The following is a 13,059-nucleotide window of genomic DNA, read 5'->3' on the forward strand; positions in this document are numbered from 1 at the left end:
TTTTGGCCTAACCTTTACAAAAGGGAAATCGATTTTCATTTTTAAATGACACATATGAGGACTTCCACTTCTGAACAAGATGGAGTAACCAGGAACTGGATTTGCTGTCCTTCCTGAAACGACCAAAATGCCAGACAGAATGTGTGAAACGACGGTGCTCAAGACTTGACATCCGGCAAAGAGGGAGGAGGGAGAGTGATCCCTGAGAATTGGAAAACACCTAGGTGACCCCTGAAATTGCCACAGCCTATGAGTTTCTGACCACAGGGCAGGGCACCTCCCTAAGGCCCCACCTGAAAGTGCTCTAAAAAATGAAGTCTACTTTTTAAAAACGCTCAAGCCAAAAGAAGGCAGAAAAAGAGGAAAAGGGGAACAAAGAAAGATGGGACAAACGGAAACCAAATAGCAAGACGATAGATTTAAATGTAACCTTACCAGTGATCACATTACAATAGTTATAAACATCTCTTTTAAAAGGCAGAGATTGTATGCTTGGGTAAAAAACAAAGATCAAACTATACGTTATGTAAAATAAACACACCTTAAATATAAAAGCTAAAAGTAAAGGGATGCTAAACGCAATGGGGTACCCTGGATTGGGCTCTGGCACATGAAGGAGAAAGGCATATAAAGGAGAAAGTGGTGAAATTCAAATAAGGTCTGCAGTTAACAGTAGTGTGCCAGTGTTGGTGTCTTAGTTTTAACAAACATACTACAGCATTGGGGGAAACTGGGTGTAAGGTAGGAAGGACTTTGAATTATCTTTGCAACATTTTTGTAAACCTAAAATTAAAACAAAAAGTTTAATTAAAAAACAAGTAAAAGGATGGAAAAAAAGATCAACTGTGCTAACAGTAACAAAATGACACGCAGTTATCAACAGAAAAGTTTTTAATAACAGAAAATGGGAAGGAAATCGCTGCATCTTAAATACCACCTGCTATAACTACAGTGACCGGCGCGTGAACTGGACTGGATAATTTTCTCAATCAGCCCTGGGTGGAAACAGCTGGCATACTCAAAAGATTAGTTGCAAGGAGTTCAAAGAAGGGCCTTTTTAACTTGGGATGGTCCCAGTTCCTCAGCCGGACATCGATGGCCTTTCAGGATCTGCTACCTGCCCACCTCCACAGATCTATCTCTTGACGCCAGGACCCCGCACACTTCTGTTCTGCCACAGCCACCTGACCCCCGCCGTCTCCCGCCTCTGTGTGTTAGCACACGCCATTCCCTCTGCCAGGTACGCCATTCCAGTTTTAGTTACTAGGGAAGCTCCCCTTTCCGGCTGGAGGCTGTTCTCATGTTCTCTTGCCTTCTTTGGGTCCATCATTCTCTTCCCTCGTCTTCCACATCACTACACGATGGGTAGTCTTAGAACTCTCATCACACCAATTCGTGTCTAGGAATAGTAATGGCTACCACCAACTAAACCAAAACAAGGATGCGTGGAAGGGCGCGGAACCTGCGAACTATGCCGCGCATGTCCCCTCGCGGCCACCGTCCTCACCCCGGCTTCCGGCTTACATTAACAACGCCCACCGCGTGGTTGCGTAGGCGGAAGGGGGGGGCTCAAATCACGCTCGTGGCGTCTATTGGCTGCCTGGGGACGAGGGAGGCGGGGCGAGGCCTTCGCGTGACGTCAAGACGCCACGATCCGGGCGTCGAAGCCCAAGGAAGACAAGAGCCAGCCGGGTGGGGAGCAGTCCTGCGGCCGTGTTGCTATCATTTGGAGGCGCCGCTGACAAGTCCGAGGGGCATACGGACGAGGTGGGTGTACCGAGCGGCGGCGGGCGGGCGGGCGGAGGCGGCGTTTCCTTTTGGCCTTACGCCCCGCGGGCCCTGAGGCCTCGGCGGCGGTTGGATCAACAGACGCCGCGCGCGAGCGACGACAGGGTGTGGAGGAGCCCGGGCCACTGGGCCTGCGCACGAGTGGTGGGGAGTGCGGCTGCGCACCCTGGCGCCTGCGCCGTCGGCCTCTGCACCCGCGCGCTCGGAATTCTTGGGCCCAGAGCACCCCTTTTCTTCAACCCCAATTGACCCGGCAGTTCCTTCGGGAGGACCACGTTGACCCTGGCGACGGGCGGCCCTTGCGCTGTCTTCCCCCCACCTGGGGACGTGGTGCGCACGCGCGCCTTGGCCGGGGCGGTGGCTCTGGGGCCAGTGGCGAGGATCCAGGCGAGCTCTTCCTCCACCCTAGCCCTCTTGTGCCTTCCCCGGGCCTGCGGGACGGCCAGGTGCCCCCTTGCCTCCGGTTCTCGCCCCAGCCCAGAAACCTCCTCCCTCCAGGCTCCCCCAGACCTTACCCCCACTTTTCTTCCTGTCCCGGGGCTCCACCCACTATCCCCACTCGTGATTCCCCCCACCTCCCTGCCCCCAACCCTTCCGCCCAATTCCGTTCGGTCTCTTCTTTATGGCTTGTCTTCTCTAGGCTTTTTTCCAGTTGCAGACTCCTTACATCTCCACTTCTTGTAGGATTTTCGGGTTCTCCAGCGGGACTCGCCTTTGAGCACCCCCATACTTCTCAGTTCCTCCCTCAAGTCTAGGCCCCCCAATTCTTGCCCCCAGGACATTCCTTCATGTTCTTGCTGTCCTGTTCTCTCCATCCCACTCCAAGTCCCTAAAGATGTTTTGGACCTCTTTGGGCGTCCCCAAAGCTTTCTCACCAGACCCCCAACCAAGGGGCTCGCCTCTTCTCTTTTCCCAGGTCTACTCCTGCTTCTAGGAACCTCCCATGTACGTTTTTCTCTATCCTTAGGGGGCCTTCCTGAAATTAGTCTTTTAAGAGCTTTTTAAGAACTCATTTCTTCACTCCCGGGGTTCCTCTCTGGCACCCTCAACTTCTTCCTGCTCCAGGAGTAACTTCCAGAAATCGGCTTTTTCTCCCAGACTTCTCCATTCTCCAGTGTTCTCTTTTCTCAAGGCTTCCTCAAATGCTTCCCTCTTTACAGACTTTCTCTCAGGGGTCTTTCCAGGTCTTCCAGCCTGGAGGTTCACTTAGCCCTTGTTTATTAGAGCTTCTTCTCAGAAGCCGTCTTCCTCCTTGCTCCTTGCCTGAGGTCCCCCACCCTGCCCTCTGACCCTGTCCCTGTTTCGGGGTTTCCCTCGAACCCTTCCCTTTCTTCATATGGGTTTCTGATCCTTCTCTTTCTCTTTGGGAAACTCATTTGGACTTCCCTGTTTTCCAGTCCTTTGTTTTCCACCTAGAGCACTGCAGAGGGGCCAGGGTCTTTCCCTCAGGCTGTAGCCCTTTAATTCCACACCCAGAATTCTCTTCAGATTGTTCACCCCTTGGCTCCTTCTTTCTCAGACTCCCTTTTCTGTCTGGCTTCTCGTGAGCCCATTTGCTTCTCTTCCCTATTTGTTGACATGTTTCTTGCTCCCTTTGGAGTCTCCCTAATTCGTTCTTTTTCTTGCAGACAGTGAAAAAGCAGTCTGGCTCCCGAGGTCCACCCCGTACACCCCAGGGTCCAGATGGCGGCCAACGTGGGTGATCAGCGTAGCACGGATTGGTTAGTGAGGCTAGAGGGACGGGTCGGAGGGGAGGGCAAGAGGAAGCAAGACCCAGTGTTGTCTTCCGGATGGGCCGTCACACAGCATGGGGGGACATGACACCACAGCCCCTGGGGTAAGGATGGGGCCGAGGCACTCCTTTGAGCGTTCCCCTTTCACAGTGCGGTGCTTGTTTCACAGAAGTGTGATGATTCACTCCGTGGACTGTGATTAAGAGGCAGCCTCCAACACTTAATACTCATTTATTTTTTTAATTCCTCGTTTTTTCCAAAACAGTGTGATGACTTTCTGACTGAGGTGCTATCAGACAGAATTTGTGGTTTCGTAAAGCATTTAGATCTGTCAGGCATCAGGTCTTGTTTTAAGTCTTGTGGTTACTGGTAATTCTTTGGTTTGAGTTTTAACGTCTGTATGTAGCAGGCATCTCCAAAAGTACCTTAGGTAGGTAATCGCATCTGTCGCTCACTGAAGACTGTGACGCAGAAACTGGCTGTCAGTGTGTCACAGATTAGGAAATTGAGGCTCTGGGATTCAAGCCCTGGGGTTTGCCTGCTTCCGTCCTGCCCACCGTCTGCAGTGGGAGAATGGGCTGACTTGATGTCCCCTTTCTGCAGGTCCTCTCAGTACAGCATGGTGGCCGGGGCAGGCAGAGAGAGTGGCATGGAGACCCCCATGCACGAGAACCCCGAGTGGGAGAAGGCCCGCCAGGCCCTGGCCAGCATCAGCAAAGCGGGAGCTGCCGGCAGCTCTGCCAAGGCCAGCAGCAGCGGGCCCGTGGCCAGTGCACAGGTGAGCAGCGTCCCCTGCGCGGGCGTGGGGCACACGCACACACTTGGTGTCCTCTCGCATCACCAGGGCAGGGTGCTCTGAGGACATCCTGGGAGCCCTTGAGTAGTGAGTAGGGCACCATGTGGTCGTTGTCCCTGGGAATCGAGCCTGAGGAGGGGGCGGTGCTCGTGTCCGGTGGTAGAGGTGGTGGCTCTCTGTGGAGAGATGTGTTCCCAGTTCTGTCCCTTGGCAGTTAACCACCAGTAAACAGACCTGCCCTGGTGGGGCCCTGATGGCACGTGGTTCTCTCCCCCCACAGTATGTGTCACAGGCAGAAGCCTCGGCTCTGCAGCAGCAGCAGTACTACCAGTGGTACCAGCAGTACAACTATGCCTATCCGTACAGCTACTATTACCCTGTGGTGAGTGCCCACCCAGCCCGGCAGGAGCAGGCGGTGGAGGGGCGGAGGTGGGATCAGTCGGGCAGGGTCCGGGGCAGTGGGTGGATTGACCACAGCAGTGACAGCTGCTGGAAAACCCTCCCTGAGCTCATGGTCCACAAGGTAAATGCCCAGGTCCTTCGGTGGCCACCCACGCTGCCCTCCCTGTGCCCACGTTGCCACAGAGACTCCTCCCCCTCAGCACACACTGAGTCCACTCCCGCCTCAGTCCTTTCCTCGCGTGCCGACACTCGCTGCGCCCTCGCCTAGCAGAGGGCTGCCCGAGAGCGCCTTCGGAGTGCGCTTCCTGGGACAGGCTTTCCTTAGAGTGGCATTCCCACTGCTCACCCTGCCACTCGGCTTCTCTGCTTGGCTTTTTTTTTTGTTTACTGCTGGCTGTGTTGGGTGTCTACTGTGGCATGTATTTTGAGTGCAAAGTTCATTCTGTCTTTACTTTTCATTGTATTATAGTGTTTAGATGGGTTGGTACTCAGTAAATAGTTGTTGAAGAGTGGAATGTGGGACACATGGAGGTGGTCATTTTATTTAGTAATTTTTCAGCATGAGGGAGTTGGGCGCTTCTATGTGGTGGAGAGAGGGAGGGTGAGAGATCAGTAAAGGATTGCAAACTGAGCAGCTGGGAGAGAGGGGCGGGTCTAGGCCTCTAGGGAAGGAATCGGCCCACCGCTAATCCTTTCCTCCTGTGCCCTCGCCAGAGCATGTACCAGAGCTATGGCTCCCCCTCCCAGTACGGGATGGCCAGCTCCTACGGCTCAGCTGCACCTCAGCAGCCGTCCGCAGCGCAGCACCAAGGGACTCTGAACCAGGTAACGCCCTACCCCGCCCCGGCTCACGTCCACGCACGGGGTGTGGCGGGCCAGCAGCGGGGACACATGCGTTATTTAAGCTGCTCCTGCCCAGCAGTTCCTGATCTGAGAACGAGGAAGGCTAAGCTTAGTTTTTGAAACAGGGTGGGTGTAGGGCTTGAGTACGGCCAGGGGGCTGAGGTGTTGGGGTGACGGTGGGAGCACTTTGTGGCGTGGCAGCCTTCTCCTGTGCTTTCCTCTCAGCACATGCCCACATGCATACAGTCTCTCCCTCTCACGCACGCACACACGCTCTAGCCTTGCACTTCACGTGCAGCTGGGAGGCGTGGTGGAGCTCGTGCCGGGGAGGTGGGCAGACCTGGGTGTGAATCCCAGCTCCCCGGTGGCCAAACTACAAGTCACGCGCTCTCTGCGCCTCAGGCGGTGCCGTCAGGCGGTGGCGGGGGGAGGGAAGGATCGCGGCTTTATCACTGGCTCCCGCAAGCGTGTGCCACACGTGTCTTGACGGGCACGTGACGTGCTCGGACAGTGACCGCCGGGGCGGACGCCGGTGTTTTAAATGCCAGCCGCCACCGCCGCTCAGCAGTGGGAGCCGTGGGAGAGTAGGCGGTGCCTGAGCTGCTGGGCCGTGGGAGGTCGCCGAAGCCCCCGCCTCGAGAGGCGCTCTGCGGGTGCGGGTGGCGAGGCGGGGGAGCGTCCGGCCGCGGAGTTGAGAGCTGAGGTGGCCGAGGACCCCGCGCAAGGGCCAGCCCGGGGTGCCCGCTCCTGCCTCAGCGGCCGCTCTGCCCACAGCCCCCGGTCCCAGGTATGGACGAAGGCCTGTCCTACCAGGCGCCCCCTCAGCAGCTGCCAGCGGCCCAGCCCCCTCAGCCCTCCAACCCCCCGCGTGGGGCTCACCCTTTGAGCAGCGGTCCGCAGCCAGGGACGGCCCCTGCCACGCAGCACAGCCAGGCAGGATCTGCCTCGGGCCAGGCCTACGGGCAGCATGGCTACAGCGAGCCCGCCAAGCCCAAGAAGGGCCAGCAGCTGTGGAACCGCATGAAGCGTGAGTGGCCTTGGGCCGCGGAGGGGAGGGGGCCTCACAGGACTCCTGGCGTGAGGCACGTGGGGTGCTTGGACCTTGCTTCGCTCTTGGGACCTCCCGGGGCGGTGCGTGGGGCCGCTCGGAATGGGCGCCCTTCTCTGGAGCTCAGGGCTCCTGCCCCGGGGGTGGGGGCGGGGCCGCCCACGTGGGCGGGGGAGGCCTCACCTCAGCTTTCGCTGCCCTCACAGCGGCCCCTGGGACTGGTGGGCTCAAGTTCAACATTCAGAAACGGCCTTTCGCTGTCACAAGCCAGAGCTTTGGCTCCACCACGGAGGGCCAGCACGGCAGCTTCGGTCCCCAGCCCAACCCCGAGAAGGCCCAGAACCACAGGTGACGGCCGCCCCCTTGCCCGGCCCCAGCCCCTGGGCACCGTGCTCAGCATCTGTGTGCGGCCCACTGGCACGGCCTGCTCCTTAGAAAGCAGAGAGCCCCCCTGCCCCACGGGCTCGCCCTGGGTGCCTGCCCGGGAGGGGCGGTGATGACGGTCCCACGTGGGTTGTGGGGTACCACTCCCCAACCGAGTGTCTGCACCTGTCCTCCCTCCGCCAGGGGGAACCTGTCCGGTAAGCCCGACGACTGGCCGCAGGACATGAAGGAGTACGTGGAGCGCTGCTTCACTGCCTGCGAGTCGGAGGAGGACAAGGACCGGACGGAGAAGCTGCTCAAGGAGGTGCTGCAGGCGAGGCTCCAGGACGGCTCGGCCTACACCATCGACTGGAGCCGGGAGCCCCTGCCGGGGTGCGTGGGGCCGGGGGGCGCTCGGGAGGTGTCTGGTGCTGCAGTTGGAGACCTGCCATCCTAGGTGTCCGGGGCCCTGAAGGAGCGAGAGAATGGGGTCCTGGGGGCGGGAGGCTGCCGGGGTGGGAGTCCCGGGGGTGAGAGCGTGGAGGCGGGAGGTGTGCTACTCAGCGGCCAGCAGCCTCTAGACACACAAAACCTTGGGATTGTCTCCCACCTGAGCGTCGTGTTAGTCGAGTTGCCTGGGTAAGTGCCCTTCCTTCTGAGCTCGTGTGTCCAGGGGCGGGTGGCAGGCGTTGGGGATGTCGGGGCGCCGGGTGGTGATGCCCTCCCCTGCTATATCCCCAGGCTGACTCGGGAGCCTGTGGCTGAGAGCCCCAAGAAGAAGCGGTGGGAGGCCCCTAGCAGCCTCCACCCTCCCCGGGGGGCAGGCTCAGCGACCAGGGGCGGGGGTGCCCAGTCCCAGCGAGGGACGCCCGGGGCTGGGGGTGCTGGCCGAGCCCGGGGCAGCAGCTTCGCCAAGTTCGGCAACCGCAATGTCTTCATGAAGGACCACAGCTCCTCCTCCAGCACCGACTCGCGCTCCCGCTCCTCCTCCCGCTCCCCGACCCGCCATTTCCGCCGCAGGTGCGAGGCCGCTGGGTGGCGGGGCCGGGGGCGGGGGGAGGAGACGTTTCAGGCCTCACCTTTGTGCTCCTCTGCACAGTGACTCGCACTCGGATTCCGACAGCTCCTACTCAGGGAATGAGTGTCACCCTGTGGGTCGCAGGAACCCACCCCCCAAGGGCCGGGGAGGCCGGGGGGCCCACATGGACCGGGGCCGAGGCAGGGCGCAGCGTGGGAAGAGGTGAGGCTTTGGGGGGCCGGGGAGGAGGGGCCGCTGGGAGGGGAAGGGCTGTGTCTGGGCAGCGGTGGAGAGGCAGGGGGTGGCGCCACGCCCGCCCCTTCAGGGCCCCTCCTCCCTCCCCCCCCCCCCCCCCAGGCACGACCTAGCCCCCACCAAGCGCAGCCGCAAGAAGATGGCGGCCCTGGAGTGTGAGGACCCCGAGCGCGAGCTGAAGAAGCAGAAGCGGGCGGCGCGCTTCCAGCACGGACATTCCCGCCGCCTGCGCCTGGAGCCCCTGGTGCTGCAGATGAGCAGCCTGGAGAGCGGCGGGGCCGACCCCGACTGGCACGAGCTGCAGATCGTGGGCACCTGCCCTGACGTCACCAAGCACTACTTGCGTCTCACCTGCGCCCCCGACCCATCCACCGTGCGCCCCGTGGCGGTAAGTGCCCCCTGGCAGCGAGGGCAGGTCCTCCCTGTGAGGCCAGCGCTGGCACCAGGCCTCCGGGGCCAACGCTGCGAGGATGGCAGAGGCAACATGGGAGGAGGTGGCGGGGCGGGCAGGGGTCTGGCTCGGGGAAGACCCGGACCTGCCTGTGCACAGGGGGCCTGAGGCACCGAGAGGTGAACTGGACCCAGAGCTTGTGCTTTCGGAGCCGAGTCCAGAGCCTGTGGCCTTGTCGGAAGGCTGGGCTGGTCTCTGAGCCTTCGCCTCGTGCTTAGGAGACCAGGAGAAGGAAGCCGATGTCCCCGGCCAGTGCCTGTGAGACACTGGGACATCCATGTCCCGAGGCCCGAGCTGGGAGCGGGGCTGACGTGTCCTCCCGGGGCGCGTGCGCGGCCTGTGCTGACGCGGGAGACCGTGTGCACGCTTTTACTCTTGGGTTCTATTCCCTTTAATGTCGGGATCAAGCCACTGGGTGGGTTTAATGTTGCTGCCTCCGCTTTAGGACCCCGAGTTTGTGGAACTGTGGCAGGTTTTAGCACATCCTGAGCCACAATTCACCTCCTTCCCAGGTTTTGAAGAAGTCGCTGTGCATGGTCAAGTCCCACTGGAAGGAGAAGCAGGACTACGCCTTCGCCTGCGAGCAGATGAAGTCCATCCGGCAGGACCTGACGGTGAGGCGGGGGCCGGGGAGGGGGCCACACTGCTGGTCCCGCCCTGCTCCGGTGTGACATCTGTTCTCCCGCTGCCCAGGTGCAAGGTGTGCGCACCGAGTTCACGGTGGAGGTGTACGAGACCCACGCCCGCATCGCCTTGGAGAAGGTGAGGGGCTGACAGGATTCCCTCGGCTCCCCCCACCCCCGTCCCGGCCTCACTCTGCTCCTCCCTCCATGTCCTCCAGGGTGACCACGAAGAGTTCAACCAGTGCCAGACGCAGCTCAAGTCACTGTATGCTGAGAACCTGCCAGGCAACGTGGGCGAGTTCACTGCCTACCGGATCCTCTACTACATCTTCACCAAGAACTCAGGAGGTGAGGCGCAGCCCCGCAGAGCGGGGCGGCCGCGGGCCCCCAGGTCCTGGCCCTGCTCACCTCCTCGTCTCCGGCCGCAGACATCACCACGGAGCTGGCGTACCTGACGAGGGAGCTGAAGGCGGACCCTTGTGTGGCCCACGCCTTGGCGCTCAGGGCAGCCTGGGCCCTGGGCAACTACCACCGCTTCTTTCGGCTCTACTCGCACGCGCCCTGTATGTCTGGCTACCTCGTGGACAAGTTTGCAGACCGGGAGCGCAAGGCCGCCCTCAAGGCAATGATCAAAACGTATGTGAAGCTGAGCTCTCCCCCTGGTCCTCTGCTCTGCGGCCTCACCGCCGCCCTCCTCCCGCCGTCCGCACCTCTGACTCCCCTGGTCTCCCTCCCTCGGGTCCTGGTCTTCTCTCCCCTTCTCTCCTCTCCACACTCGGCCCTCCCCGCTGGTCCTTCCACCTTCCAGCGCACGCACTGCGGGCCCTCCTCCGTGGTCCTGTCTCTCACTGCTCCGGGCTCCCCTGCCCCTTTGCCTCTCTTTACCTTCTGCTCGCATCACCCTGGACCCCACTTGGTCTTCTCCTTGCTCCGGGCTCCCCTTCCTCCAAGGCCTCCGCCCACCTTCTTCAGCGCTCCTGTGGCTGAGCTCCTGCTCTGTGGGGACGCCCAGCGAAGGCGGCCCTGCCCTTGGTAGCCGTGGTCTCAGGGACAAGGCCCCGCTCCCACTCGAGCTGTTTTGAGAGCCCAGGCATGCTCAGGGACCAGGTGTGAGGCAGGGCAAGCTAGGCCGGGACCCCAAAGAGCGCGGCCTGTGCTCACGTGCTCAGTCAGGCAGGAGACGCCCCCCCGGCGACGGCAGGACACCTCTTGCGTTGTCACAACCGGGGTCCTCCTGGCCTCTGCTGGTGGAGGCCAGGGGTGCTGCTCAGTGCCCTGCAGTGCACAGGGCACCCCCAGCTGGGTCACCTGACCGCAGTCAGTCTCGCTGAGGCTGGGAAGCCCTGGTCAGAGGACGTGGGGCCTTGAGTGCCACGTCAGTGTGTTGGGAGCCGTGGGGGTGGTTTGCAGCTGGGGAGGGACACTTACCCTGCAGGTTAGGAGACTCCTAGGATCCAGTTTGGGTCAAGCCGATATGAGAGCAAGGTGCGGGCCGGGGCTGTGGGGCAGACACACAGGAGGCAGGGCCGCGGGACCCGCTCTCTAAGCCAGGAGGGGTGAGGAGGCCGTGTACCTGAAGGACCCTGGGCTCCCCGGTGTGTTCTCCGCGGCCGCACAGGCTCTTCCTCCTGCAGTTTTCGGGCTTCTGCGCCGCCCCCGGGCTGTAGCCGGGCAGGCCACTGTCTCCTCCTCAGCACTTCCTGTTTCTGCCTCAGCCTGTGTGTGTGCTTGGCCAGTGGGAGGGCTCTGGCCTGTCGTTGGCCTCACGGTCTTGTGTCCCCCTGCTCCGGAGGGTGGTGCGGCTTCTCTCTGGCTCGCTGGGCCGGGGCCAGCCCCGTGTTGGGGGGCAGCAGGCTGTCCTGTGCCCCGCCCCCCATGGACTTCCAGGGCTGTGAGGAAGTGGGGGCTTCAGGCAGGACTGGTTTGAGCGTTTTCTGCCACTTACTTACGTCCTAGGTGACAGTGGCCAAGTGGCTCTGCCGCTGCGCTGTCCTCGGTGTGTCTGTAAAGGGTAGGGTGACAGCTGCTGGGAGGGAGCTCAGCGGGCTCACGGGGCGGTACTTAGAAGAGCACAGGCCAAGCCTCCTCTTAGCACTCCCACCCAGCTCAGGGCAAGCGGGAGGGGCAGGGCTCCCTGCACCTGGCCCCTGCCCCGGCCCCGTGGGCCCTCTCCTGAGGGGCTGCTCAGGCCCCGGCCAGCAGAGGAGCCAGCTGGGCCCTTCCCTCCTGTCCCCTCTCCTCCCGTCCCCCGCACAGGTAAGTGAGGGGGAGGGGGGGCACAGCGAGGGGTTGGGGCCCCCCCCACCCCGGGCCCCCCCGAGCCCCTGAGGGGGGAGGCCGGGGCTGGGGAGGGGCCAGCAGGTGACATGCTGAGGAAACCTTCGGGTGCCCGAAGGGGGGCACCCACTCCTTGCTCGTGGGGCCCTCCCATGCCCGCCGCCCGCCTCATCGCGTTCTCCTCTTGTCTCCGTAGCTTCCGCCCTGCGCTGCCAGTCTCCTACCTGCAGGCCGAGCTGGCCTTCGAGGGTGAGGCCGCCTGCCGGGCCTTCCTGGAGCCCCTGGGCCTGGCCTACACGGGCCCGGACAACTCCAGCGTCGACTGCCGCCTCAGCCTGGCGCAGCTGCCGGCCTTCTGAGCACCAGCGCCGCCGGGGGTGGGGGGCAGGGCTGCAGCCCCCCAGCGCCGCCTCGGCGGGTTTTGTTTTTGAGCCGTGGACTTGGGTTGTAAATTAATTTGCGGGGAGTGGGCTCCAGGAAGAGCCACCAGCCCGGCCCCCATTGCCCACCGGGGAGTCTGTACAGAGATTTTTCTACATTTTTATTTTTGCCTCTGAGGGATGGGATTGGGGGAGGGGGGACAGCGGAGGGTTGGGGGCATAGTGTGTGGGGTCGTCTGTGTCCACCTTGCACCTCCACTAATGCTGTCTCAGTGTTTTTTCTCTCTCTCTCTCGAGCTTGTACTCCGGTAGCGACCCGGCACCCTGGCCCATCCCATGCCAGGGGGGCCAGTGGAAGAAGACAGGCCGCTCCGCCCGTGCCCGCCTGCGGCAGGGGCACCAGCACACCAGCCTGCTGCCCGCCGCCTCATCTGCCTCACCACAGACTCTTGTTGCCCAGCCCTCCGGGGCCTCAGTGTTTGGGGCGAGGGGAGCCGCGTAGACTGTGCCCTGCCCGCAGCCCCCGACCCCAGAAACGCCAACGCCTCGCCACCGCCAGATCCACACTGCCAGCCTGCACTGAGGACTCCGGAGGCCATCGCGGGACCTCGACGGCCGGGCTGCCTCGTCTGCAGTTGTATTAAGTTGTCTCCGTGTCCCTTCCCCTCTCCACCCCAATGTTTCTTCTGGTTTTTCCCCCTTTTCCCTCCTGCCGCCTCCTGCTCCCGCTCTCCCTTGGTTCAGCACAGGTAAAACGGTTACCCTCCCTCCCTGCCTCATGGATCACCAGCTCACGTCATGTTTCCTTCTCTTTTCTTTTTGTGTGTGTTTAAGTTATTTTTTCTTCCTCCCCTTTTCTTTTCCGTCCTCCCTCCCTCTTCTGCCATGTAACTGGAGGATGTGCAATGAGTTTGCAAACAGCTGGACTGTCAGGCTGCTTTTTTTCCAGATGTTCCTCCTTTGCCTCCCCTCCCCCTCCTCTCCCCCTCCCCTTTCCTTCCTTCATTCTTTCCTTGGAGCACTGAGCACCATTTGGAAGCTTGAGAGAAACCAAAATTAAAGAGAGAGAGAGAGAACACGCG

General features: G+C 61.3%; 1 protein-coding gene and 1 long non-coding RNA gene across 4 annotated transcripts; one reads left to right on the forward strand and one right to left on the reverse strand.

The window, feature by feature from the left end:
• Window positions 1–1,655: 1,655 nt before the first annotated feature.
• LENG8 (leukocyte receptor cluster member 8) lies at window positions 1,656–13,053 on the forward strand. Of its 3 annotated transcripts, XM_082677247.1 has the most exons (16): window positions 1,656–1,767; window positions 3,417–3,509; window positions 4,125–4,299; window positions 4,598–4,699; window positions 5,434–5,544; window positions 6,337–6,589; window positions 6,817–6,958; window positions 7,178–7,366; window positions 7,715–7,993; window positions 8,073–8,213; window positions 8,349–8,634; window positions 9,210–9,311; window positions 9,391–9,459; window positions 9,539–9,668; window positions 9,749–9,956; window positions 11,794–13,053. In XM_082677247.1, the coding sequence occupies exons 2-16, from the start codon at window positions 3,472–3,474 to the stop codon at window positions 11,954–11,956; spliced, it is 2,388 nt and encodes a 795-aa protein (XP_082533373.1). In that variant the 5' UTR covers window positions 1,656–1,767; window positions 3,417–3,471; the 3' UTR covers window positions 11,957–13,053. The 3 variants fall into 3 exon arrangements, with proteins under 3 accessions (XP_082533373.1, XP_082533371.1, XP_082533372.1); XM_082677245.1 differs by having other exon boundaries at window positions 9,749–11,926; XM_082677246.1 differs by having other exon boundaries at window positions 8,097–8,213; window positions 9,749–11,926.
• LOC309837023 lies at window positions 4,438–7,272 on the reverse strand. The gene is made up of 3 exons (XR_014298202.1): window positions 7,160–7,272; window positions 6,442–6,570; window positions 4,438–4,493 (listed from the first exon to the last, which is right to left on the reverse strand). It is a non-coding gene; the product is annotated as an uncharacterized lncRNA (long non-coding RNA).
• Window positions 13,054–13,059: the final 6 nt, after the last annotated feature.

The sequence above is a fragment of the Grampus griseus genome (assembly GCF_964374135.1).
Source record: "Grampus griseus genome assembly, chromosome: 19".
Lineage (NCBI taxonomy): Eukaryota > Metazoa > Chordata > Mammalia > Artiodactyla > Delphinidae > Grampus > Grampus griseus.